The sequence below is a fragment of the Pecten maximus genome, chromosome 16, assembly GCF_902652985.1.
Source record: "Pecten maximus chromosome 16, xPecMax1.1, whole genome shotgun sequence".
In the NCBI taxonomy this organism is placed as follows: Eukaryota; Metazoa; Mollusca; class Bivalvia; order Pectinida; family Pectinidae; genus Pecten; species Pecten maximus.
The window spans coordinates 9087564-9111124 of NC_047030.1; the positions used below are offsets into that span (position 1 = coordinate 9087564).

The 23561-nt window shown below is 32.5% G+C and overlaps 1 protein-coding gene across 1 annotated transcript in view; it reads left to right on the forward strand.

Moving 5' to 3' along the window:
* LOC117314603 overlaps nt 1-21499 on the forward strand; it is a 28356-nt gene extending 6857 nt beyond the window's left edge. Inside the window, exons 5-13 of the mRNA XM_033868669.1 lie at nt 3467-3610; nt 4447-4686; nt 11897-12040; nt 12986-13135; nt 18234-18269; nt 18570-18713; nt 19115-19357; nt 20310-20379; nt 21114-21499. Coding sequence (XP_033724560.1) covers nt 3467-3610; nt 4447-4686; nt 11897-12040; nt 12986-13135; nt 18234-18269; nt 18570-18713; nt 19115-19357; nt 20310-20335 — 1127 coding nt within the window. The 3' untranslated portion in view covers nt 20336-20379; nt 21114-21499. The remainder of the gene's footprint in view (nt 1-3466; nt 3611-4446; nt 4687-11896; nt 12041-12985; nt 13136-18233; nt 18270-18569; nt 18714-19114; nt 19358-20309; nt 20380-21113) is intronic.
* The last annotated feature ends 2062 nt before the right edge of the window (nt 21500-23561 follow it).

Consider the following 23561-nt stretch of genomic DNA (forward strand, 5'->3'; position numbering starts at 1 on the left):
CTATGGTTATCGGATTCAAAATATCAACGGGTGATTCAGTTGAAGTTACTTATATATTTCTGACCTGTTGGACGGTTAACTTCTTTTGTAATACCGATTTCTGTTTACTAACAAACAGAAACAAATCTACATAAAAAACGTTCGGCTTGAAATTCAGTAAACGACCTAACTCTAGCAACAAAAAAATGTAGCAAATATTTCAAAATGGAAATATTGAAGTTCACATACGAAAATCACCATTAAAGTTCATATCAAAATGTCGACAAAAAATACTACAAACATTGCGAAGCATCTGGAAAATGCTTTCGTCATGATTAATTAAATTCAAATAATTGCCTCCGATGGGATGAAATCGGGGACCTCTGGCTTACTAGTCTTACGCTCAACCGATCGATCTAGCCGAGCGATATACTGCGGCTAGTATTTACCAGGGCTACATTCACATTTGCATGCAACTTTGGCACATTTTCCCCGCTGTTTTGGTTTCATCTTTGATAATAGGAAATAGTTTTGCCCACGAATAGTTTATTGTATTACATTTTTACCAGTGAAATATCAAAAATTATTCATTCTATAAAAGTGATATTTTTCACTAGTGAAACATATCACTTTTGCTGATTTGACCAATCAAATTAATGGTTAGAAAATACCAAAATAATTGACAAAACAGAAAGCCCAACATATATGTCAGCACATGGACAGGGGGAACTACTTTTTTTGTTTACAAATTATCGCTGTAGGCCTAGTTAGCATACGGGGTAGGTTTTTCGTTGCTAAAAAATGTAATAAACAGAATATCTAACAGTGTCTTCAGTAATGCCAACTATATTTCACTCGTGTGGCTAATATTTTGATATTTTTCACTCGTGCTCTATATCTACTGCAGGAAAAGTCTCGGTAAAATCATGATACAAAATGTGATAACAACTGTCGGTCCTCGACGGATAATTGTGGTCTTTTACATGTAGACTGGATCAACATTCATATTCAGAGATTTTATCCAATAGGTACATATGAAACGCCGTCACTGTAAATTAAAGGAAAACGATTTATATTTAGGACATGTTTGATAAAAAATACTTTGACACGCCTGTATAATCCCTATTTTTAGAAAACGTGTTATTAATTAAAAAAAATATAATAAACTGAAAACATGTAAATGATATATCATTTATAAGTAATGTCGATAACAAAACGTGTATCATTCAATTATATAAACATACATATACATTCACACACTTTGACTTTTTAAGCTCTTAAAGATATATTTTGTGTGTACATGAATTTGGTTTTATGGAATTGTGAAAAACCAATATCGATAAAAGTTTGTATATATTTCTAGTAGTCCATTGATTTACTACGGTTCACTGTGGTCACTCATTTAATTCTATTCAGTGCCACATATGTGCGACTGTGTAACTAGGCAATAATGTCCCTATATATGTAGTGTAAGAAACACACGTGTCGAGTCAACCATTTGTCTGCAATGCGGACATACGAACAATGGATTAATCTAGCTAGAATATCAGTCGTACAATCGTTTCTATAGAAGGTTAAAGTTCGACTATTTGAGTCCTATAGACTGCACTGGACTGATAATTTTCAACTCCATGTTATAACTCGTATTTGTAACGTCGGATCACAGAGGAACAGTAAATACAAATGTAAATAAAAAGATAAAAATAAAAATAGAAATGGTGAATATACTGTTAACATATCTGTATAGAAACATTATTTTATTCGTTCGTCCCTGAAAATCAAGCAACATGATTGAATCATATAAAACATTCTTACAATATATAGTACAATGCTAGTTTTCTACATATATTGATATTAACAATTGATAAATATATAGGTGCGTTATTACAGCGTATTTACGATAATATTTCATATCAATGTTAAGCTTATCATTTCTTTTGTTATCATCGATCGTTTCTCGAATTCTATAAAACGTAAGTTCTCACGGAGTTACCCCCTTGGGACCCCCTATGGAGTACATTGTCATTAACAAAGGTTGGACGTTACCATCAAATCAATAGGTTCAAAACGGAAGCGGTAGGAATGAACCAGGTAAAAGACAATTTTTAGTTAATGACTTATATTTAATATATGATGTAGCTTTTATTGTATATTTAAGTTCATGTAATTCATATTTACACTGACGTTTGCTTATATACCTTTATGGCATCTACTTATTCAAAACAGTGACAATTTATAAATGCTAACATATCTCTTACCTCTTAATAAATAACATTGCCGTAAATGGCATATTTCAAAAGAAAGGCAGCGATATATTTGTTTTGCTAACATTTAATATCTTTGTTAATCTTGAAGTCAATTATTATCAGTCTAACGTTTCTATCAGAAAAAAGAAGATAAACACATTTGTTTGTTTACGATTACGTAACTGTACGTACAGTTATATAATCACTCTTTCATATTACTAAAATGTACAAAACATTTCTATTTATTTTGCATGCTTTACGTGATTTTATGCGTTGAATTTTGTTTTTAGACATTTACATTTAAGACAAATCACTCTCATAAATGTAGACATAATGATTAAACTGAGGGAGACAACTCTCTGAATTGTCTTAAAGTAGAAAGAATATATTATCTTATTACATTCGTTGTATGTATGGATGGTTGATGAGGTAATAGTCAATATTTCACGTCCTTTTAACTAGTCTGAAACATAGAAGAAGATTCGAAATCAACAGAAAATAATCATAGGTGGTGAATAAGATAATTCAAAATAATTCAAAACAATACAAATACTATAATTATTAGTACAAAATGAGAACTGTCTCGAGCATTTAACAGTGTTCTTAGATAAGGTCGGTTTTATCTTCGATACAGACTGTCATATATAGCATCATTTCTGTAAAACGTGTGAACATTTTGAAATATAGCAATGTTCTTACTTATATAATTCATGGAATATGAATAGTTTCAGCAATAAAGATTATTAATTACAATATCACAGAAAGGCATACTGGAGTTTATGGTAAAATGGATGCCCAAATATTAGCTGTTGACATTAAACCGATACTACAAATGATCGTTAACTTATTTATTGACAGATGGAGAAGAACGAAGAACAAGTGACAGGTAATACGATCACTCTGATATTTACAAAAAACAACATAAAAAAAGCTCAAAAACCTCAAAGCATCACTACAACAAGTTTATTGTTTACCCTCATTAGGGGGATTCGTTGATCATTAATTTCGTAATCAAAAACAACTGTTTACAATGTCTGTGGCGACTTTATGTTTGTCGTAAAGTATACCTTGTCTCATTAACGTTTTTATTTCAAAATCTACTAAATACAGCCATTAATGACTTAAGTTTTCTTTGTTCTGTTGTATACATCATCAACTTGTCATATCAACGAATATACAAGGAGGAACACAATATACAAACACAACTATATAAAAATTAAATAATCATTTTCACTTTTCAGACTTCAAAGAAGCATTTTCATTATTCGACAAAGATGGACGTGGCTGTATCGACGCCAGAGAACTTGGAACTGTATTACGATCTGTAGGTCATAATCCTACAGAGGCGGAGTTGTTAGAATGTATAAACGAAGTGGACCCAGATGGTGAGTGTAGAGCTATCTACATGTACATTGGTTCTTCTTTATTTGTTTTTTGGTACTTAAAGATTGTAATTTCCAATAATTTGTCATATCATGTTGTACAATATCCTCTTAAATAAAAGAGTTTTTCAGTAGCGAGGAAAATTTGTTCCGATATCTTAATTCCATTTCATACCCACGAAGGAACATGTGACCTGATGTAAAATATCTTTCTTTGGTGAGATATGTTCTTAGGGTATTGTACACGCAAGATATAAGCACCTCTCAAAACAAATTCAAATTGACAGTTAGATCCAGTAATGAATTAAACTGCATCATGCTACTGTTCCGTCCTTCAAGGACTTTTCAGTGATGTTAAGGGCTTAAAGTGGTGATGCTAGACCAAACCTGGAATAGGTCAATATAAATATAAAACAAATCTGGATGGGGAGGAACAATCTAGCAATTATATACTTTTCAATATTAGATTGGAAGAACGTTTAGTATATTTTAAAACATGTGGCTTTCAAATGACGTCTTGATTAATTTGATAAAAATGGGACAAGATATAATTCTTCATACATCCATAGATTGTATTAAGTTAACCACATTATTGGTGTGACATTTTCTACCGCCCTTTTTTCCTGTCTACTTTTAAACCCCTAACCATTAGCATGTATACATATTTTAAGTCTTCGTCTCTGGTTTTTGAGTATTGTAATTAAGCATAGTATACCAGTGTGACATTAGTTTGTCTAACAAAACATTTTGATATTGATATTATCTGAATCAATGGATATGTATTTTATTCAGATAAGCTGAGTTTGACCTGATTTTTTTTTTTTTTACATTTTTCACAGGTCGTGGCATAGATTTTACGAATTTCAAGTCAATAATAATGTCTCAATCCCGGGAAAGTGATACGAATGAGGAGTTAGATGAGGCCTTCCGGGTGTTCGATAGGGATGGTCATGGCTACATAACTGCTTCAGAGCTGAGACATGTGATGACAAATCTAGGAGAGAAATTGACGGACGAAGAGATGGATGAGATGCTACATGAAGCTGATATTGATGGTGATGGTCAGATACATTACGAAGGTAAGCCTATTAATAAGAATACATATAGATTTATCAAGCGATTCGCATAACAACCATCTACATGTAAGAATCTGAAATGAAACGGAATGAATATTCATGTACTTTTGTTACATTGTTATTGCTCTGTCTTTAGGCCTTAACAATTTTTTAAAAAGTAAAACTTATCACGTAGAATAGAAAACGCAAACGACACCGTCTTTTTGTCAAGTATGACGTCATAATGTTATGAAGTCAAAGATTCTGCTACTGATTCCTTCGGTTTGTCAATGTATAAATAGTTTCTCTTTTTCTCTCTCTCATTACTCGTGAATTCGGTATCAAATTTAATGGGAGGAAAACCATTCAACATCCTCTATATTTCTGGCAATAGAATTAATAAATTATCATACAAATACTATATTAGGTCCCTGTATCTCATAGGAGTTGCCTAAAATAATCTGAAAATAAATGCTTTCGTCCTACTCAAGGATTGTTTCAGTTTTATACCAGTACAATGTAGATGCAGTTTTACTCATTAAGTGATAATGTGAATGACATTTGAATGTATGAATGTGTATATTTTTGCATAGACCAACAATGTATTTGTACTGCATACAACTCAAAAAATCCGTTTTACGGCTATTTTGTAGCGTAAGCTTTACCGTTTGTAAAAATCGTGTAATTCCAAAATAATAAAAGGGTGTTTTGGTCAAAAGTAAAATCATATTGTACACAATTTCAATCGATAACGATGTTTTGAACCCAGAACCGTGTGACTGATCATTGTTGTGATTTCATATGCTGTAACAACACATTTGCTTCTGATTGATTGACTGATGGATACCTTATGATTTCATTCAAAGTTTTATATTTTTGTACTTGTTTCAGAATTTGCGAGGATCATAACAGCCAGTCAATCAAAGTACTGACAGGTAAATTGTTCACCCTGTGATACTCATTTAGTCGAATGGAATAGTAAGTCCACCTCGACATTCTGAATACGAAAAGTTATTGTTCATCTTACGGACATATTTTATCGATTTACATGGCTAAATCAATGTTTTTCCGGTCCGTTAATAATTAACTAACACACATCCCAATAAAACTTTCCGTGAATTTTATGAAAAGAGTATACAACAACATTTATTGGATTTCTCTAGAAAAGTCCATTAGTGGTTGTAATATAGGGATAAACGTTTTTCATTTCACAAAGATTTTATTAAATTAAATTCAATGGGTATTGGGCAACAGGCAAAAGCCTATATACGCTGCTCCCTAATCCATTGGGATGAAGGTGACAGACTACAGTACCGGAAATATCATGCGTAAAATCCAATACTGGTTAAACATTTTAGAAATGTCTATTAACGTTCAAAACAAACATTACCAAAAGGAGGAAAAAGTTTTATAATAAATAGAATTTACGTGCTTGGTGTGTCTCTTTATATATTTCAGGTAATCATCCTCAAACTACCGATAGATATCCCACATATCTCCAACTCGTGTAATTGAATGACATTTTATAAAAATCAAACAACAGAAGACCTTATGCAATGAAGCTACCATTGGTACAGAGATGCACGAAATCGCTACTAAATTATTGCAATGTTATTTAGATATACATTAAAAAGGTCATGAATTAAGTTGATATTTCTTGTGTTATGATTGTGTAACTTAGTTACATATGTGCATCCCTAATGTTATTGTTTAAAAGCCATTCATTTATATGTTCCAGTATATGCATGTATTATCACAGTACAACTTGGACAGTTTACCTTCGGATCAACAACACATATTATATATGATACATTGTGCTAATGATTAGATATGACACATATATAGAATTAAAATTTTATGAATGGTGCCCCTATTGTGCCTCGAACCCACGATCTACGGCATCCAATCACCTAGCCAGAAATAACCCACAGCTAATACCGCTGGGTCACATCAACGTTCTTAAAAAGATAACAGGTTGCTTCAAGAAATACAGAACTTATCGTTCTCGACATGAGCACGGTAGTAAAACGTCTATTACATTATATATTTTAACCATGTTGAAGCTTGAATAACATTCAAGATAAGACATTTGATATTCAGTATATTGAATATCGTATTTCGTATTTCACGCTGGCACAATATTCAAATCCTGAATGTTAAGTGTCGTTTGATGAATGTGGAGAAAAAATGAGGAGAAAACTTCACACTACTAAGAGAACTCACGTCAAAATCGACATTTTTCAATGAATTGATTATATATCCCCAATAGTTCATACAATACCATATTGATATAAAGTATGGAGAGATGTTATATACTCTGGCGAACGTCATGTACCTGTTCTGGATCTCCACTCATATGCCATGACAGATAGCACGCGATAACAACAATACAATGATTTCACGGTAACAATAAAATTACATTTCAGTCATTATGATCGATGTTAAATACACAGCAAGATAATCAAGGTAAGCGAAACATATATTGAACTTCTTTGTGTTGCGACAAAATGATTTTTAAGCTGTCAAACACTATGATAACTACATATTTGATTTTTGAATGTGTACATTAAGCTGATCATATGTATCATCGGGCACAAACGAAAAAACTGTCACACGGTGTGATAGTCCTGGAAACACATGCGCAATCCTCTCGAGGCTGATAGTCAAATTATCACATTACTTTTATATATAGAAAAAAACGTAAAGGTATAATAATCAGGAATATCACCCCGGGAATTCTCTGCCACACCTCAAAACATGGAAAGATTCTATCATTCGTTGTTAGGTTCAGGACCGATAGTCGTGGCTATAAGATTGCTTTGTCTATACATTTTAAAACGACAATGATTGTTGATAGTGCATGGGAAATAAGGTCTCCTCTGTGTTCGAGTTGAGTGCGTGTGGTAAGCGTGTGTGTGTTTAAGGTAACTACTGTATATTCGTGTTTACCTCTCCGTGATAGCGCTGAACTGATGCCGATTTACTGTGCTACAGTGCAGAATACTCCACCAGGTCACATTATACTTAAAACAGAAGCATCAATCAGTTTTCTAATGCTTTCAAAGATATTTGTTTTGAACTATGTGAGAGACAGCGAGATACACTCGCAAATCTATTATTTTGACATATCTTACTGCAGTGAATACTGAATAAGCTACCCTTCAAAATACAAACCCTTGATATTTTATATTACCGATGTAATAAATGACGGGCAATGAACATAACATAAGGTTGATATAAAAATCGTTTTAGCAAATATGCGTGAATTGTTTTGAAGATGTTATGACGTTAAATTGATATTGACGTGACGGGATTTTTTGTTGCTGTCGTAACGTCATACAATTGTTGAGAACGTGCAAAAAAACACGTGTAGCTTGTCTTTACCCCAGGGTGAGATAAGAAAATATCATGCCGGTAAAAATGTGGATATCCCTGTCCAGGGGAAGAAAACGTGTTACAAGTATCTTTCATTTCCTGATTAGGTGTGTATATCTAACCATGGGTCAGCATATTGTACATAAGATTAACAATAGGTAAGACACATGGTGCATTGGGGCGTATGTTACCGTAAACATACTGATTTGGGATCACACTGATTTAAGCACATGACCAAATTTGAAGAAAACAATTAAATCAGTGCAAAGACAGAATAAATCGTCCATTTAATTGTTATAAAATAGTGTATATATAAAGTGTAATCACTAATTAGTGCAACGCTTCATGCGTGCCAAGAGCTAAAATATGATTACCTCTAAAATATGATTACCGCTAAAATATGATTACCGCTAAAATATGATTACCGCTAAAATAAAGTCATTGTTTCATGCACCATTGATTGAATTGTTATCAGCTAGAACATATTGGTTTTATTTTATTTTTTTTTCTCTTTGGGGATTTCACGGTAGTTATAATGCAGGTTCCTAGAGCCGGTTCATTTTTGTCGCTTAATCCATATGCTGCTTTCTCTGACTCCCAGATACTAATTGTTTTCTCTCCCCAGTACACATGCTCCCACGGGAAATTGACTTATAGAAATGTACAAGGAAATATGGTTATAGCATTAGATTCAACATGCGTATATATGCAAAAGACCGTTTTGCAACGAGTCGGTTTTTACATTATCATACATTGATACATGTTTCTGAAGATTTGTATGCTTTATAATACCGTTTTAGTAAAATGAATTTTGGTCCTTAGCAATATTAGAAACTTGTTTTATTAAAGAACTTTATATTTTAGTGCTAATCGCGAATACTTTTGAATTGTGTCATTTAATAGATTGAATTAACTAACATTAAGAGCACATTATTTTTGTTGTGACTTGCAAAGTAGGTTAATCAAAATGGCTGAACACATTGTAGTAAAACAAAGGACTATCTCTACCTTGATTACTGACCTTTACATTGGATATATTTCAGACAAAGTAACTAGTCAGTGGATCGTTAAGTCGATCGATCTTGATAACTAACAAGGAGTCAATTGGCATTCAATGTAGCTTGATCCCCTAGTATAAATCTCAAACGAGTATCAGCTGACACATACCGAAGTGTACGAACAAGAATTGTTATTAGCTTGTCTTCTGAATAGCCTTGTACATGATGATTAATAATTAATTTTTAGAAGTATGACACAAGTATTTCACACACTGTAAATGTTAGGAATTAATACAGAATCTTGCCAATTACAGCCTCAACTATAATTTTGAAAGTTGCATAACATTCGTTTTGCTTTCCAATTTAGTAACGATGATATGATAAAAAGAAATTATATTTACATATGCAACAGACATGTTTTTTGTTTTGTTTTCGTTTTTTATTTGTTTTTTTTATTCAATTAAGCAAATTTGAGTCGATAAATAATTATCTATTGATTTTAAATTATAATCCATTATTGTTTTATATTCATTTTTATGATTTTGTTGTTGTTTAGTAACTAAACATTCCTATTTCCAATCATGCCCGACTTTTCATTGAGAACTTAATCTTTTTATACCCCGGCAAATACCTATAAGATATAACAATTTGATAATGATTTGATTAGAGTATTTTTTACTGATTCACTCGTTCTAAAATAATTATGGAAACAGATTTGCATTGATGAAGCGGTTTACATTTGATAGCATCAAAACCATTGAATTATAGTACTTTCTTAATATATATATTAAAATCTTAACTCGAGATTATTTTTAATCTACACGTAACATTTCCATATATGTCCACTGCTGCTCACTAGACAATAACTTGACAGAACCTTTGTCGAGCCAGTGCCTAAGCGGACACCATTCATATCCTGTTTCGTGTATTGTCTGTATTTTAGTCGTGTCTATTACACTCCGTGCGTTTTCGGTAATTGTTATACAGTTAGTTTATGACATCTCGGCTGGTTTACAGTGTTTTTGGATATCAAACTCTAGAGAAATGGTAAGTTAAATATTTTTTAGTGCATACTTTTAAATATGTATTTGAAAAAAAACACCTTTTGCGTTTAATCTGAAGATAAAGCATTGTACTAGTTACATTTGATGAAATCTAAACAAGTAAATCATTTCAGGTTCAAAGTGCATGAGTGTTATTGTTACAGCTTTGATGATAGGTTTAAACCAAACCATATAATGCAGATGCAGTTATTTCAACATAAATTTCATTGACATTGTCGACGAAATACTCAGGTTTGTAATTCAATTTATATTTATATCATTTAACGCGTATTCTAAAATGAATTGTGAATTTTGATGCTAGCAAGTTGTTTTCCACCATTGCTACAGTACACCTGGCCATGTGTTTAAAGCTGGCGAAATATATACATACTGTTCTGTAACCCTCACCTTTTTCTTGATTTTCCATTTTTGATTTCCCATTTGTTTGATTTCCCATTTTCTTGATTTCCCATATTTTATATTTCCCATCATGTTTATTTCCAGTTTTGTCCCACCCCTTCTCGTTTTCTATTCTTATACTTTTAAAATGTATCAATTGAACTGATTTGGTACTGAACAAGGTTGACTCCTTTTGAAGTATTGTGCTTAATTGTTTTAACAACAAAGAAATAATATATTTACTTACAACATTTTAATAAACTCACTCTTGTTTTATTTTAGGGGGAAAAACTAACTCCCGAGCAAAGAGCAGGTAAGTCATCAATGTTTCTTTTGAAAATATCAAGCTCGTATGTAACATTATTGTTTATAAAACTCAGCACATATTTCTATCATAACAAGTTCTTAATCTTATCACTTATCTAACACTGCAGGTATTACCATCATTGTTGTATTATTAAAACAGCGGGTATGACATACATTGTTTGATATTAAACGTAGCTGATACGTCACACATTGTTGTATATTTAACACAGTAAATACATCACACATTGTTGTATATTTAACACAGTACATACATCGCACTTTGTTGTTATTTAACACAGTACCTACACCACTACAGCACACATTGTTGTATATTTAACACAGTAAATACATCACACATTGTTGTATATTTAACACAGTACATACATCACACATTGGTGTATATTTAACACAGTACATACATAACACATTGTTCTTATTTAACATAGTACCTACATTACACATTATTCCAATTTAACACAGTACCTTCATCACACATTGTTCTAATTTAACACAGTACATACATCGCACATTGTTGTATATGTAACAGTGCTTACGTGACACAATGATTGCAATACATATAACACAGTTAATTATCACACATTGTTTTAAATTCAACGCAGCACATACGTCAGACATTGTTGTATATTTAACACACCATATACGTCATACATTGTTGTATATTTAACACATCATATATGTCATACATTGTTGTATATTTAACACATCATATACGTCATACATTGTTGTATATTTAACACACCATATATGTCATACATTGTTGTACATTTAACACATCATATATGTCATACATTGACTAAAGAGTAAGGTGATTCATCGCACGCTATTGCAAATTTAACACTTGGTTGTGTATTCTATGCAACATAAAGGTCTCACATTATTTTCTATTTGACATAGCATGTGAGTGGCATCTCATTATTTATGAAATACAGTTCATCGCAAATTGCTCTAATGTACATATAGCAGGTATGGTAGATACATATTACTTCATATTTAAGCACTAGATTTAAAAATGTAAAGCAGGAAACTGTTGATGCTTAGATTAGGTTTGGCCGACAATATTTCATTCTTTACATTTTCCCTTTATCATTCTAGATTATCAAGAGACATTCTCTCTCTTTGACAAGAATGGCAATGGTTTTATCGACTCGAAAGAGCTGGGGATAGTGATGAGAGCAATAGGCCAAAACCCGACGGAGTCCGAATTAACGGATATGATCAACGATGCAGACATCGATGGTATGATCGTAATGTTTAAATGAACAGTACTCATTGATTATATACTGTAGCAACTTATATGCTTTAACAAGATATACTGATGTTTTCATTTGTATATAAAAGATAGGGATGTTTAACTTCATTTGTTTTTAAAGTATGTACTGTTTCAGTAAGTATGCTGGTAAATTTTAATCGAATATTATCCATGCGTTCCTTTATCAGGTTCAGACCAGTTGTACCAATACTAATCCGTTGTATTTGTAATGGAATATACCACCTGTATTCAAGAACTATAATGCTTCATTTGTAATGCAAATGTACTTCCTATTAAAAACAGAAGAGGACCTTCCTTTATTAAACATTAGAACAGTAGAAAAAAGCATTTGTAAAAGGAGGCAGCTTTTCAGTTATATATCTATATCTGTAAAGTTGCTAAAAAGAATCAAAATAGTATTTTACTTGAAGCGTATTTTTTTAGGTAATATAGGGAATTTTCTTGAGCTGCGTTCCATTATATGGTGTAATACACGTACCTATTTAGTACAACTGGTCAAATCTCTACAAAGGAACACAGTTCTATGTCTAGTGTATGAGCATGTGATTAAACAATGTCAATACATGTTTTGTTATCTTATATACTATTCTGTAAGGAGCGTACATTTCTGCTGGCTAAAAGTGTGTTATCATCCCAATATTGACTAAAAGATGTGTTTAACTATTACATAGAAGAGTCTGTTTAAAGAAGTCGAAATCTTAGTCATAACAATTTATATATTGCAAGAATTCATATGAATAACTTTCATCTCGTCGACCGATGTTACGAAAACTCTTTTCATAATTCAGTTTGATTTTATTCATAAACATGCTGCTGTTTGCTGTGTGACGGTCCCATACTTAGAATGAAATACAACTTATAGTTTAAATAGGAACTTCACATTATACTTATTAATGTCACAATTTTTACAGGAAACGGAGCATTAGACTTTGAAGAATTCCTGTTATTGACTGCGAATCACAAAAACTTAACAGCGGAGGATCAATCTCAGGAGCTAAGAGAAGCCTTTCGGATATTTGATATGGATGGCGACGGGCTGCTAACAGCTGAGGAACTGCGACATATAATGGGTAATCTAGGCGAGAAACTGACAAAGGATCAAGTAGATGAAATGATTAAAGTGGCTGATATTGATGGCGACGGAAAGGTTAATTACGAAGGTACAGTACGTCTATTTGTAGATCGAGTCAGTATGACTTTCAACAAAACAAATACTGATATATTCACAAAATTATGAAATATATTTATACTTACGTCTATATACAGGCAAATCTCGTTATTGAAAACTCTGCCATCTCAAAGACCATGCTTTCTTCGGTATAAAATTTTAATTTCAACGATACAAATTCTTTTCTCGTGACTGTATCAAAATATTGATATATAAGTTTACTTTAGCTCGTACACGATGCCACACATGTACTAATTATAATCTAACTAACTTATAATAATAATATTTTCCTTATAGCATGTTTAAATAGTTCCACCTATAAACTACATTATAGTTTTATTAGATATTAAGCAACATGTTGTCTTCCTGCTTTCGTTTTTTTATGTGATCAAAACTGTGTTATTTTGTCTTCATAAAAGGAAAAGTTCCCTCATTTATTTGATGCCAATATTGCTTCAGTGATCATCTACAAAGTATAGTATACCTATACATATTAACGTTGGAAAGTCCCATATCGTAGCGCGCGTACTGTATATTATATATAAATAGTTAAAGCTTCTTCTTTTGAATTTTCAGAATTTGTGTTAATGATGTCAGGCAACTAAATAAGTTAAAGTAAGTATTCTTAATTCGAACTGTTTTGACAAAAGGGAAACATCTCTTTGCACAGTACATAGACTGATTTGTTGTACCGAACATGGAATGTTCCTTTGTACACTAAATACAATTATCACTTGTACCGTAGATACAAGGATCCTTTATACTATAAAAATAACCTTTGCACAGTAAATGCAAAGACCCTTTGTACTGCAAACATAATAAACCTTTGTACAGTAAATAAAATGAGTTTGTACGGTCAATACCAGGGTCATTTGTGCAGTAAATATGATATTTTTTGTACCAAATAGAAGATCCTTTGTACTATAATTATCCCTGTAAGTAAATATAACGATTTTTGTTCAGTAGATAAAATCATCCTTTGTAATGTAAATAAACTGGTTCAGTGATTAGAATGATTCTTTGTACAGTATAAACTTTTATTGTACAAGTATTTTTGGTGATACTTTCAAAATCGACATCCATATTTTCCTTATCTTATACAATGATTAATCTTATGTTTTCAGAATCATACTCATCAGAATTGCCAGAAAATGCGAGTGGAAACAGTACTACGTATGAAAGCAATTGATTTAAAAAGACAATATCAACGACATTCCAGTTGGATTCATGTTTTTTTTTGTTTTGAGACTTTTTTGCTTTCAAAATATGCAACTGTAAATAACGTGGTTGCATATATGCACTACTATTTTTCATTTAACTAAATTATGTATATGTTATACACGAGATGCATGTTGCATTAAGGTCATGTACTTTTTATGGATTGTTGATTGATATTAAAAGAAAAACGTTCGAAAACCAGTAATCCGGCCTTTTTTTCTTGGAAAGTTATATTAAATGTTTTATCAGTGTATATTTCAATGTTTATGTTTATTATGGAATCGGTTTGGGATACTAGTTAGTTTGACTTTCAATCAGGCACAGTGTATATTATGAATATTCATTAATCATTTTCGTATTTATATATCTATATGTTATTTACATGCACTAAATATAATTTCTGAATGAATCACGATTGTTGTTTTCTGTTCACAATCTTCGAAAGATTAGTATTAATTCATAAGGCCAGTTTTAAGACGGCCTTAAATCTAAAAGGTCTACTAAAGGGTAAAAATCCTGTGACATCTTAGATATCATGTCAATTACAGGTAAAACTCCTGTGACATCTAAAATATCAGGTCAACAAACAGGTAAAAAGTCTGTTATATCTTAAATCTCATGTCAATTATTAGGTACAAATCCTGTAACATCTTAAATAATAGGTCAAATAACAGGTAAAAATCCTGTGACATCTCAAATATCAGGTCAACTAAAATGTAAAAATCCTGTGACATCTTAAATAATAGGTCAACTAACAGGTAAAAATCCTGTGACATCTCAAATATCAGGTCAACTAAAATGTAAAAATCCTGTGACATCTTAAATAATAGGTCAACTAACAGGTAAAAATCCTGTGACATCTCAAATATCAGGTCAACTAACATGTAAAAATCCTGTGACATCTTAAATATTAGGTCAACTAACATGTAAAAATCCTGTGACATCTCAAATATCAGGTCAACTAACATGTAAAAATCCTGTGACATCTTAAATATTAGGTCAACTAACATGTAAAAATCCTGTGACATCTTACATATCAGGTCAACTAACATGTGTTGTGTGTCCTGTAGAAGAAACATTTAGAATATTTAACATTTACATTTAACATTTTACATTCAATTACGTTTCATGCATATTTCTATTATATTAGCCTCATCATATTGTGTTGTAATGCATGTCCAATCAACTCAAAGCATTTTGAAATGTAGATGTAAAAATATTCTAAAATTGATGTCGTACATATATCAAAAATTATGTTTTGACTTAATACCAACAACGACAACAATAAAAGTTACGTTCTTAGATAAAGTGTAAATCAAACAAAAGGTTTTCTTTTGCGACACAATCCCATCTCAACTGACCACGTTTCTATTTGATATTTATCTTTAAATGTTCTACATACATCTTAAACTTCCTGTTTTGAATACCTGACATCCTGAATCTACAACACAATGTTTACAAAAGCAAACTACACCATGCTAATGATATTGTCCCATCAAGATAATATAAACGAAATATATATATGTGTTTCTCACCGTGTTTCTAAATCCGGAAGGTGTTTTTATTAACAGTGTATTACACGTACATTTACATAAATCAATATAATCAAACCCATGACATTTCAAAGGTACACACGAACATGGTGCAAGCTCAATATGTTTTTTTCTAGAGCCTAAACCTACATCTTTTGTGTTCACAGGCTGTGAGCTATTTGGTATTTCCTTTTGTTCAAATAAGATATTACGATCTTACAATTTGATATTTATTATCATTATTTATTCTTTGAGAGAAAAATATAACCAAGATGCATAGCATACACAGTGTTACAATGTAACACAACACAGATTTGGCGTCATTTATGCTGTAGACTCAGCCTATTGTATGCGTATATTGTATAAAAACATTAAATATAATAATGACAAAATAGGCCAGAATTTCTTATCACGTGGTAGCTGCGTGATTAGCGTCGCAATGCGGACATTAATGTTGAATTACGCTTTACTTTGTCCACCAGTGCCTCGCCTACTACTCCCACCACGTATATATTCCAAGGTAGTGTCCCTATCGGGGATTACCCACCATGAAGATGGTATTTAATGATAAAGCTAAACTATCTGTTCTAATAGGTCATCAAGGTCGTATTAGTACGTGAAACATTACCTGCAGTGGACCTCACCTAATCATTTGAAACAGGTTTAATAAATACTATTGCCAGTCAGTGTAGATTTAGGTTTACACGTGTGTATTGCAGAATGTTCATATAGTTGTGCTGTGCGAAATCAAATACACGAAATCTAGTCCGACTAGGGCAACCGTTCTAATAGTCTTTCAAGCTATTTGTCTGACATTTTTTTCTGGCTTTTGATTGTATGTATATTGATTATAGAGAATATATAGGGAAAATACTAAGCTTTCCATTTCTAACTCCAGTCCAACAAATCTTTAATCTAACTATTGAGACCTTAGCAATACTAGATAAAACTGTCAAAACTCCGTTACAAGTGCCTGCTTCCTATATTTGCTTTTGAAGCAAAGAATATATCAAAGCTAACTCTTACCTGACAGAACATATTACAAGCGTCGGCATGAGGTATGGTATTAGTGTTGCTTTTTCTGTATATGGCGTTGCAAACGAAATTTCGAAAATCAAAAAAAGGAAATCAATCACGATTTCCGATTTCAAAACAGGCTCACTGTTCAGCTTTCACGTGGACATTGCAATTTTATTTAGATACAATACTAGACTGTAGATCTATATAAGTCTCAGTAATGCACTAACGTATACATGTTAATTAAATGTTATGGCTAAAGTCTATCATAAACTTATTGTAACTTTATACCGAACCGTTTGTGTATCGACCATAATGTCTTGTGGTGATCATCAGAGTTAAAGGGTTTGTACAGAAACGTTCAACCGTATGCATCCATTACACATACAACTGTACCATGCGCGGACTTGTTGGAACTGCTCATTGAGCGGAAGAGGACATTTCCTCAGTAAACATGGTGAGATTTATGTCTATAATTCTTTATGTGAAGCAAATTGTTTGAACTATCCTCTCGGAAACGAATAATGTTGATTAAGTCTGAGTGTTTGTATTGTTCTGTCAGTAATGATAAAGTTTTGAATGTACTTTGAAATAAGTTCCTGACAAAGACATGTACATGTAATATGTTTATATACACAAGTTTACCATTGATCAGATGGACACTTAATTGCTCTGGTAACGTTGATTCCTTCAGAAAAGTTAACGACCAGAATTTAAAAATCTCGTAGCAAACGAACTTCAATAGCATATATTATATACAGCAAGTATTTTAACACCAACGAATGGCTAATGAAATCCATGAGAGAGGCATATCATTTAAGTAGAGCATGTGTGTTTAAACATTTGATAATTTTAATAAATCATTATAAAAAAAGTGTATTTTTTTCGTATTCCTTAGTTGAGAAGTACCTGTATGTAATATGAATGATCTTTGTTACTATAAACATGAACATGTTATATTAATTCTTCGTGGCACGATTGATGTTGCCACTACAAAGATCTACCAAAACCACGTGTCGATTCCTTATCTTCTTTGCCATTATATTGAGAGACATAAACCCGAATACACGTTGAAGAGCATGGTTTTAATTAAATTATGTAAATTGTGTATACTGTATAAATACTTAAAAAAATATATAATCTTAGTTTTTTAATATTAATCAAACAGAACACGTTTTCCTATTTAATACGTATACTTTAACTCATCGCCTTTATTCTTTTTTGTCAAGGCGGATCAAATGACGGAAGACCATATTGCAGGTAAGCCTTTGTAACGGCTCTATATGGACATATTACAGTGTATAGCGTTAATTGGTACATGTTGGTAATGCACCTGGGGTTAATTTAACCCTGTCTTCAAACCGGTTTAGTAAAGTAGTACGAAGTGTTTGAAATGTGTTTTTTTTTATACAAATCAAAAGGGCTATGCATGCAACCATGAACATTGTATTTACGTTACAATTTCAGTGTATATAAAACATGTGTCATCTAATAAAATAAATCATGTTTTAAATCATTATTTCTTATTATTGGTTATTTTTGTGACATTGTTTACACTAGAATTCCGGGAGGCATTCAGCTTATTTGATAAAGATGGTGACGGGTTCGTGTCTTCAAAGGAGTTGGGTACAGTAATGCGTTCTCTTGGGCAGAACCCCACGGAGGCTGAACTACAGGATATGATCAATGAAGTAGACACTGATGGTAAGTATTAAATAAGAAAGCATATAAAACGTATTCAATTCTCCTACGAAAAAGATCTCTAATCGAACGTTTGAGTACAATTCGTAAGAGTTATCCCCCTGTGAGCGCACATACATATGCAATAGTTTTTTTAAACTAAAATAGAATTTCTCCTGTTACCATTATTTACAGAGTAATGTGACGTTTTCCACCTTTATTTTGATATAATGGCTTAATTTCAAAATTGCATGTTTTCTCCAAAATGTCTAGATATATCGCGTACAAACCTGCAATTGAACAGAAGTAACTTGATCAATTGTTATTATGTATTATGGCTAACCATGGGCCTTGTTGTTGACGTTTAATTTGTTAAGCTGTCTGTTAATATCAGGAAAAAACATGTATAATTTTGCAAATTGTAGGAAACGGTACAATAGACTTTCCAGAATTTTTAACTATGATGTCGAGGAAGATATTTGATGACGAGAGTGATGAAGAATTGAAGGAAGCTTTCAGGACGTTTGATTCCGATGACAATGGCTTTATCAGTGCGGCTGAGCTATGTCACGTCATGACCAACCTCGGGGAGAAGCTTACGGACGAGGAAGTTGAGGAGATGGTACGGGAGGCTGATATTGATGGTGATGGTCAAGTTAACTATGAAGGTACGACTATACTTATGATTTATATCCTTATATAGTTATAGTTCATATGGGAGTTAAGAGAAAAAAAAATAGAAGTAAAAAGAAAAAAATCTTCTTTCTTGACTTAAAAAAATATAATAATTTTCCGTCTATCCAAACATATGCCACGTGCAGAGATAGTTTGAGCAAAACAATACAGGTAAAATATCACGTGACATATCGTGATTCCCACAGCATCAAAAATGATCGCCGTTGTGCGCAGTTAGTTGTTAACGAATTACGAAAGCATTGCGTGAATATAGTCAATCAATAGAATAGGATTTTTACACTAACCACCCATCTATATCCGTTGTCGACACCGCAGCTTGTTTACATTTTACCTGAACGATACGGAGTAAACCGGTTATATTACTCTCTTTTTTTCGTTATAAAGTGGGAAAGGTCTATCTCAACATTTTCTCTTTATACTCCATGATTTACAAAAACAAACTTTTGCGGATATGAAGTTTATATTATCATCGATAGTCAGTCTGGTTAATGCTTAAATTGATAAATTCCATCAACTATGTTTTTCTCTCTCAATTTTTCGATACCTGCGTATTGGAGAACAACTTTGTAAGACAGGTAAACTTTATTTGTTTCATCCCACCTTCATATCTCACTGATACAAGGTGGCGAGATTTGTAATAAGTGACCCTGTAGTTGGAGCTGGCATGATGTGTAGCGTGTGATCCTGGTTTTAATTTTCATCTGACCATCCCTATCAAATATCTGGCTCTGTTAAGAACGAACTTGTCATATCTTTTGTTGAAATTCTTTTAGTCAGAAATAAAAAAAAAACACCAAAAAAACCCACATATTTCACTTGTGTCTAAAACATTTTGATAACCAAACTACTAACCATATTCTTGAAACATACATGTAAATAAATTCGTTATACTAAAAATCTGTTGGTATCTTTTCTCGATTGCAGAATTTGTTAAGATGATGCACACTTAAGGAGACGTACATGTATGAAGTGTAGTGAGAACGTGTGTCCCAGGGTAAGGAAACACAAAATATAGATCCTCTTAGTATTACAATGATTAACCAGCGGCATTCTATCATGGTAATCCATGCAATAGTTTGTATCTTGGGCTCGCGATCACCTTGGCGGTTGGGGCGTCGAGGTGAAGATCCTAGGTGTGTGGTTCGACGCTCCCTACCCGTGGCGGTTTTGTCGGTGAACTGAATTGTGCTGTTCTGGTTATGTCCTGGGACTAGACACTTTACCCTTATTATCCTGGATCACATGCAACACGGACATCTCGTATGTTGTTCAGAGAGGAAGTCGTTTGACACGAGTAGAGAACACCACACACCTCGGTTCCTCATCTCAGACTACGTGGCTGGCTGAGAGATTGGCGTTTCCTACTAATGTATACGGGGATCGATTTACAAATGGGAACATTGTACACTTAAACTATTATATACTGATATTAAGCTGGTATCATTCAGCAGACTACCAATGGAAAATGTCGCTTTAACACGATTGAGTCGGAATGGTTAAAATGTAACAAGAACTATATCTTCTGAGTCATATCAACACCGTACTATATCATAAACTGCTTCTAAGTTTAAAATGTTAGAGTGATGCTTTCTGCGTTTTACACAATGAACACTCATTCAATTAATTTGAAATGAACAAAAGAATGTTTTAGCCAATGACAGTTAAATCAATATGTATATTTTCGTAATTTTGTGATATACACACGATATAATTATGGCTTTGTTGCAGTGAGAAATATGAACATGATCATTTCATCAATGTGAGACAACTCGACCAAGATATACTGTCTAATACTTACAAGTGGAATAGTACAGTGGAATGACATTAAGTGACTGGATGGTGATAGACGATTAGACTTGGATGCTTCAGTGTGATTTCGGTCCCCAGATTAATCAGTGGCTTCACATCCACTTTATCATACAAGGAGACCGGGGTAACTTGGTCGTAATGTTTTACGATGGACAATACGCTTATTTTGAGGACGTGGTTCACAAAGAGACAATATAAAAGACTTTTTTCTAACAATGTACAATATACACACTGTCTTATTGATGTGATTCATAATTGATAACATATCCTCTATCATGCGAATGTTATAAGTAGAATAATAAAATATATATAAAATCATCAATATTAGGTGTTCTAAATAGAATTGATTTTTGTACCCAAATAGCAGCTTAATATTCATTGAAATACATATAAACACTCGTAATATCAATTGTTTTGACTGGTGGTGACTATTTTGTATGCAGGTAGCAGCTTTACATTAATTCAGATACATATTAACAATTTTCAATATTAAGTGTTCTGACTGGAAGTGATTTTTGTACGCAAGCAGAAGCTTTACATCCACTGACATATATATAAAAGCTTTTAATATCAAGTGTTCTGACTGGTAGTGATTGTTGAACCCGATATATATCAGGGCTAAAGGGGGGTAATTCATGTATGACTATGAATGTTGTGTTCAATACACTGTTGAATGGAAGAGCTACACAGTTCCCTTATAAATCTTGAGATTTATATGAAATGTTTACCTGTGAAATATAGAAAATTATTCATTCTATAAAAGTGAATCTTTCCACGAGTGAGAAATATAACTTTTTCTGATATTTTTCCTTGGTGAAGCATAACACTATTTAGAAAACTGCTTACAAACTACAATCGGGGTAATTAAGATTTGCATATAGCTTTTCATTATGTTGTATGACACCATAATGCAAGTTAGAATACATAACGTAACGATTTGGCGTACATTTGTGAGCCATTAACATGGGACACTATGAATTTTGGAAGAGATTGAGCTGTCTCGGTATATTTTGCTATGCAATGTGATAAAAAAAATATCTAACAGCACTTTCATTGCACGTATATTTTGATATTTTTCACGGGTGCGTAATGTTTACTTCCCTAGAATGAAAGAAAACAGGTATTCAATAACTATGTAAAATATAACAAAGAAAACAGGTATTCAATAACTATGTAAAATATAACAAAGAAAACATGCTTTCAGATACTATGTAAAATATAACAAAGAAAACAGGTATTCAATAACTATGTAAAATATAACAAAGAAAACATGCTTTCAGATACTATGTAAAATATAACAAAGAAAACAGGTATTCAATAACTATGTAAAATATAACAAAGAAAACAGGTATTCAATAACTATGTAAAATATAGCAAAGCACCAGGTATTCAATAACTACGTAAAATATAACAAAGAAAACATGTTTTCAGTAAATATGCAAAATATAACGAAGAAAACAGGTATTCAATAAATATGAAAAATATGACAAAGAAAACAGGTATTCAATAACTATGTAAAATAAAACAAAGCAAACAGGTAACCAATAACTTTGTAAAATAAAACAAAGCAAACAGATATTCAATGCCTATATAAAATATAACAAGGCAAACATCTAAATAAAAGGATTCCTGAGGGGTTGACGGATTACGCTCTATAAATTGTGTTCCGCTTGATTAAACACAATATATGAAGACCAACTATAGAAGTTAACACACGGTAAAATAAACGGATATATTTCTAGGTCTCCCTAATTTCTGTTTGATGTTTCAGTATGTTGTTGTGAGATGTTTCTTTTGATATTACCCCCAATCTTTGCCTTTTCAACCGAAGGCTTAGACCCTTGTAGGCAGCTATTTGTTTGGATTCAATGAAAAATTATCTATTGTATTGAATTGTATAGTCATAAGGAATAAATAGTATTATTTATGTAAATCAAATCTTCATGTACGTGTACATTGAAACCTGCCTCAGTGACTACCTGAATTAAGCGACTACCTCTCATATGTGACCGTATTTTCTCTCCCAATGGTGTTAACTGTACTACTTAGATGAACCTAGATTAAGAGACCACCTATCATATGTGACCTTTTTCTACCTGAATTAAGCGGCTCCCTCCGGTATGTGATCGTATTTTCCCCTCCCAATGGTGTTTACTATACTAGTTACATGAACCTAGATTAAGAGACCACCTGTCATATGTGACCTCTTTCTACCTGAATTAAGCGGCTCCCTCCGGTATGTGATCGTATTTTCCCCTCCCAATGGTGTTTACTATACTAGTTACATGAACCTGGATAAAGAGACCACCTGGCATATGTGACCTTTTTTATTGCCACTCTAAGAAGGTACTCTATGACATGTTTGAC